The sequence below is a fragment of the Phoca vitulina genome, unplaced genomic scaffold, assembly GCF_004348235.1.
Source record: "Phoca vitulina isolate PV1807 unplaced genomic scaffold, GSC_HSeal_1.0 scaffold3, whole genome shotgun sequence".
Classification (NCBI taxonomy): Eukaryota; Metazoa; Chordata; class Mammalia; order Carnivora; family Phocidae; genus Phoca; species Phoca vitulina.
The window spans coordinates 1,176,976-1,182,908 of NW_022589706.1; the positions used below are offsets into that span (position 1 = coordinate 1,176,976).

The following is a 5,933-nucleotide window of genomic DNA, read 5'->3' on the forward strand; positions in this document are numbered from 1 at the left end:
CAGTCCTTCACTTCCAGCCCCTTCCCCCCCCCACTTCTGTTCTGGTTTACGACAGGGTCCCCATTCTAACTGCAGAGCCTGACTGCCCACCCCTCATCCATCCTTGTCTTACTCTTGTCCCCTGCCCCCTCATCACCCGGTCCTACCATTTCTGGAAAGCCCCTGCCCAGAGAGAAACTTCTATTGGAAGTGTGGGAGAGGAAGGGCCTGCGTGTCCCTTCCAGGTGTCCCACACACCCCCAAGCAGCCCCTCCTCTCACACGGGGGCGGGGGGTGGAGGGGGCTTTAGGTCTGAAAGGATCCAGTGTCCAGGGCCAGGTGGGTGTGCTGGATGGCCTTGGCTGGGCCCCACAGGAAGCGGAGGAGGCGTGGAGGACCACCCCCAAGCTGCTGTTTTATTAAAGGGGTGCCTGCCATCGGCCACAGGACGCAGTGAGCCTGCCTCTGTACCATGACGCCCAGGCTGCTCGCCCTGCTGCTGCTTCTGGCCGGGCCCCCCTCCTCGAAGCCGGCTCCCCCGACCTGCTACTCCAGGATGCTGAGCCTGAGCCGGGAGGTCACTGGTGACTTCCAGAGCCTGCAGGCCTTGGAGCCCTCGGTGAGTCCCCCCCCCCCCCCCCCCCCCGCGGACCAGGAGGTTCAATTCAAGCCCAGGTCCCCAAAACTTGCCTTTGGACCAGGAAAAAAAAAAAACACAATACACTGTTTTTCTTTTCTGGCCAATGTTAATCTCAAGGGTTTGCATTTTATTCCCATCCTATTAAATACGAATGACAGTGGTTTGCATCTTTTTTTAAATACAAGGAAAATCTATCAGAGACATCACAATGCCTTGTCTTTGTTGGTAACTTGCCAGCAACAACCAGAGGGTCTGTTGTAAAATGTAAAAGAAAAAAAAAAGGAAAAAACAAACCTTGCCAAGGAGCCTGGAACTCCTGAGTTAAGGAGGAACACAGAATTAAGGTTATTCTCTTCGGAAGCCTGGTGATTATGAGTGAGGGCTAAGGGGGGACCCCCCCAGGACGTGCCCTCCCCTTACTGCTGTTTACCCTGGGCAGACAGCTCAGCCCCTGAATCTCTGTGTGCTGAGCTGTGAAAGGGCTGGTCCAGTGCCCACCACCAGCTTCGGGAGCCGCGATGGGGAAGGCGTGAATGAGACATGGTAGCACAGTGCTGGGCAGGGGACACCCCAGGAATGTGAGCACTGTAAGCGCTGCTCTTTTCACAAGCAGACCCACGGCTCAGGGAGGCAGGTTCCGGAGGGGTTGCCCAGAACCAGAACCCAGGCCCCCCTGGCTGCTTATCCAGGATAGAAACAAACGCATTAAGCTTCATTAAAAGCTTTGATACAATTTGGGGCACCTGGGAACAGGGGGGCTCAGTTGGTTGAGCATACAACTCTTGATTTCAGCTCAGGTCATGATCTCAGGGGCGTGAGATCGAGCCCCGCGTCGGGCTCTGAGCTCAGCTGGAAATCTGCTTAAGATTCTGTTTCTCCCTCTGCCACTCTCCCACTTAAAAAAAAGCTTTGATAAAATTTAAAAGTGTCTAAAAGTGTCTCTTCACCCCTTGTAAACGCTTCAAACGAAATGTAATGTTTCTCAGATGTGGGGTTATGATACCCTAACATCTTTTCTTTTCTTTTAAAACTTAAATAATGTGTATGTTTTTCCTAATTATAAAAGGCATACATAGTAGGCCCCCCTATCCGCGGTCCACAGTGACCCGGAAGCAGATGAGCCCCCTTCTGACGTGGTCAGAAGGTCAGTGGTAGCCTAACCCTACATCACATGCCTACGTCATTCATCTCCTCACGTGGGCACTTTATCATCTCAAATCATCACAAAAAGGGTGAGTACAGTACAGGAAGAGATTTTGAGAGAGAGAGGTCACATTCACATAACTTTTATGATAGTACGTTGTTATAATTGTTCTAGTTGATTAGTAATAATTGTTGTTAATCTCTTACTGTGCCTGATTTATAAATTAGACTTTATCTAGGTTTGTACGTATGTATAGGAACAAACATACTATATATAGGGTTCAGTACAATTTATGGTTTCGTGCATCCACTGGGGCCCTGGACTATATCCCCTACGTATAAGGGGGAGACCACCATACTTTATAGACCAGTTGGAAAATGCACAAAGGACAAAGAAGAAAATAATATTACTTGCCATTTTACCACCTAGAGGTAACTGCTGCTATAACATTCTGGGGGAGAGTATTTCAGCTTTCCGACTAAGCATAGGTAGTCAAATCTGTGTGTGTGTGTGTGTGTGTGTGTGTGTGTGTGTGTGTAAGCAAATCAGATCAAGGAAGGCCCTGGTGCTGTCTGGCTGTTGGAGGGTGGCAGAGAGCCTTCTGTGAGCAACTGAGGGTGCATCCCTGTGGGTGTCATCGTAATCCATCTTCCCTTCTGCAGGAGCCGTGTGTGAGATACCTTCCCACGCTCTACCTGGATATACACGTAAGACAGTCTTCCTGGGGCACCTGGGTGGCTCAGTTGTTAAGCGTCTGCCTTCGGCTCAGGTCATGATCCCAGGGTCCTGCTCTGCGGGAAGCCTGCTTCTCCCTCTCCCACTCCCCCTGCTTGTGTTCCCTCTCTCGCTGTGTCTCTCTCTGTCAAATAAATAAAAAATCTTAAAAAAAAAAAAAAAATAGACGGTCTTCCTGCCTGGGGAGGCAGGGGGGTGGGGAGAGACCCCGTGCAGAAGGATGCAGGAGTCCCCAACTCCTGTCCCTCTGGCTACTGACCTCCCCCACGATGCCCTCCCTGCTGTCCACTCCCAGAATTACTGTGTGCTGGCCAAGCTGCGGGACTTCGTGGCATCGTCCCAGTGCTGGAAGGTGGCCCAGGTGGATGCCTTGAAGGACAAAGTGCGGAAACTGTACACCATCATGAACTCGTTCTGCAGGAGAGTAAGTGACACTACTGAAAATACCTTTTCTGCTTGTTATCACCCAAGATGCTCAGGGCTTTTAAAAGAGGAACTCTGGGGGTGTGGGGAGATGAGGAGGAGGAAGAGAAACATTTTGGGGTGCTTCCAGTTCACAAAGGCCTAGGCCCTCCCTTCCATGAGCTCACACTGGTGTGGGGACAACACCCAGGACCACATGCTAACCATATAAGACAGACTCTGCTAGGAGCCAAATGGAGTAGAGGTTTGGGGGGAGAGGGCCATGAATTCAGGGAGCTCCAGAGCGCCAGGGTCGGAGGAGACTTTCTAGGAGGAGGGGAGGAGGAGGAGACTAGTCGGAGGAGACTTTCTAAAAGAAGGGCTTCTATACAACGGAATATTACTCAGCCATCAGAAAGGAGGAATACCTAACTTTTACATCAACATGGATGGGACTGGAGGAGATTACGCTAAGTGAAATAAGTCAAGTAGAGAAAGTCAATTATCATATGGTTTCACTTATTTGTGGAACATAAGGAATAGCATGGAGGACATTAGGAGAAGGAAGGGAAAAATAAAGTGGGGAGGAAATTGGAGGAAGAGATGAACCATGAGAGACTATGGACTCTGACAAACAAACAGGGTTTTAGAGGGGAGTGGGGATTGGTTAGCCCGATGATGGGTATTAAGGAGGGCACGTACTGCATGGAGCCCTGGGTGTTATACGAAAACAATGGATTGTGGATCACCACATCAAAAACTAATGATGTATTGTATGGTGACTAACATAACATAATAAAATTAAAAAAAAAAAAAAAAGAAGGGCTTCAGATGCTCTGTGATAGGAGGCTTCCCATAGAAGAGGGGAAGGAGACAGAAAAATGCAGAAAATCAGCACTACCAAAAAAAGCAGAGTCATGGGATCCCAAGGGCACAGACCTGAGCTCCCGTCGGTCTTCCCGCTTCCCTGATGGGAGCAACTCGTCACCTCTCTGAGCCACATTCCCTCATTTGTGAACTGGAGACATAATTATGCCCCCCTCACGCCATCGTTGGAAGGATAATAAGTACACCCTAACCATGTGTGTGAGGAGGGGCTGTTGCAGTAAGTCCCTTGATCCTAAGAACCCTAGCAAAGTGACCATACATAGAATTCCTAGCACCAGGCCTGGCCCAGAGTAAGTCATCAGGATAAATAATTAGCTATTGAGTTTAATTTATTTGTTCATGCATCTAAGGTTTCTTACGGATTTCCTCCCCACACCCATTGCCCTCCTCACTCCCTCTCCCCTTGGTCTGCAGAGGGAAGACAGGAAGAAGATATAATTATAATACAGTATTATTTATATTTATAATGCAGTATTATATCATGTTCTACAGGAACATGAAGACGGGGCCAGTTCTCCTTGGGAGAATAAGGAATGGAAAGTTTTCACACAAAAGGAAAGAACTGAACAGTCTTTGGAGATAACCAGGAGTCCTCTAGTTATGTCTGGGCTGTGGGGCGACATTCAGTAACATTCTTGCTTATTGCACATCTTTTTCAGGATTTGGTGTTCCTCTCGGATGACTGCAATGCGTTGGAATACCCAATCCCAGTGACCACGGTCCTGCCAGACGGTCAGAAATAGGGCAGTCCTGACCAGAGAGAGAGAGCGCAAGGGGACCACGGTTACATCAGCTGCCCAGACACCATGGGCTAAAGCCACGCCCCCCACCAGGCCTCCCTGTTACTATAGCATCGGAAGCTGTCACGTCTCTCCACCTTCTGGAATACAGGGCTTCTGCTCCTCTCCCAGAACCTACTTTGAAAACAATTAGGAGCTTTGCTTTCATTTCCCCGTGGTTTTGTCTTGCCAGGATGGTTAGATACACAAGGATGTTTATTGGATCCCTGAGAAGAAAAGGCCAAACCCGCGTCTCTTGTATGAACATCTAGTCTGAGAACAAGCAAAACAGTAGGTTTGTATTAGTGCTTTAACGGAGTCCTGGTAACATTTTTCTTTCTTGATAGGAATCTGCTTACATTTAGCCAGGCTTCTATTTCATACCCTCTCCCACCACAAACTTTCCTTATAGTTAACTTTCATTTTTAAAGAAATTTCACTGCCAGATAAAGTGTATCTGTAAAGTTCATAATTACATAGTGCTGATGGGAACCACTCTTTCGTTGAAAGGTGATAAAAGTCCAATAAAGACTATCTCCATGGTGAGAAACACATGTGGTGCTGTATTTGTCCAGGCTGGATATGAGAGTGTTGATTTCATGCACGTTCTAAAAGTTGCTGCTCTTAGCGAGATGCATCTTTCTCCCTCTTTCTGAGGGATGCACAGGTGTTTCTGAGTCTGTTTCAATCCACCTGCATGAATGTCTGCCCTTCGAGTACTGGGAGATGCTCCCATTTATATCTGGGCGCAGACTGCACCTTATGTCATACCCACAGACTGTGCGGTGCCTGGCACTTCCCACAAACACCAAGTCACTGAGTCTTTGGTTGCTGCACAAGCAACAAAAGAAAAACAAACACATGAGACTATATGAAACTAAAAAGCTCTGCACAGCACAGGAAACCATCAATCAAATGAAAGACAACTACGGAATGGGGGAAGATATTTGCAAACCATATATCTGATGAGGGGTTATTATTCAAAGTACATAAGGAACTTCTATAAACTCAATAGCAAAAAAAGTGGGGGGGGGCAAACAAGTAATCCAATTTAAAAAATGGACAAAGGACCTGAGTAGACAGTTTTCCAAAGAAGACATACAAATGGCCACAAGATACCTGAAAATATCACTAGCCATCAGGGATATTCAACTCAAAACCACAATGAGACATCCCCTCATACCTACGAGGATGGCTTTTATCGAAAAGACAACAGTTAAGTGTTGGTAAGGATGTAGAGAAAAGAGAACCCTTGCACACTGTTGGGGGGCATGTAAATTGGTACAGCCATTATGGAACACAGAACGGAGGTTTCTCAAAAAATTAAAAATAGACCTACCAGATGACCCAACAATCCCAGGATATA

At 47.6% G+C, this 5,933-nt stretch overlaps 1 protein-coding gene across 1 annotated transcript; it reads left to right on the forward strand.

Moving 5' to 3' along the window:
* Nucleotides 1-419: 419 nt before the first annotated feature.
* On the forward strand, nt 420-5,101 carry CYTL1 (cytokine like 1). The gene is made up of 4 exons (XM_032397307.1): nt 420-598; nt 2,426-2,470; nt 2,794-2,922; nt 4,448-5,101. Exons 1-4 carry the CDS (start codon nt 452-454, stop codon nt 4,529-4,531), a joined length of 405 nt encoding a protein of 134 aa, XP_032253198.1. The 5' UTR covers nt 420-451; the 3' UTR covers nt 4,532-5,101.
* The last annotated feature ends 832 nt before the right edge of the window (nt 5,102-5,933 follow it).

Coding starts and splice junctions, on each gene's coding strand:
- CYTL1 (XM_032397307.1), top strand. CDS start 452: ATGACGCCCAGGCTGCTCGCCCTGCTGCTGCTTCTGGCCGGGCCCCCC. Junction 2,471..2,793: donor CGCTCTACCTGGATATACAC/GTAAGACAGTCT, acceptor GTCCACTCCCAG/AATTACTGTGTGCTGGCCAA. Junction 2,923..4,447: donor TGAACTCGTTCTGCAGGAGA/GTAAGTGACACT, acceptor CATCTTTTTCAG/GATTTGGTGTTCCTCTCGGA.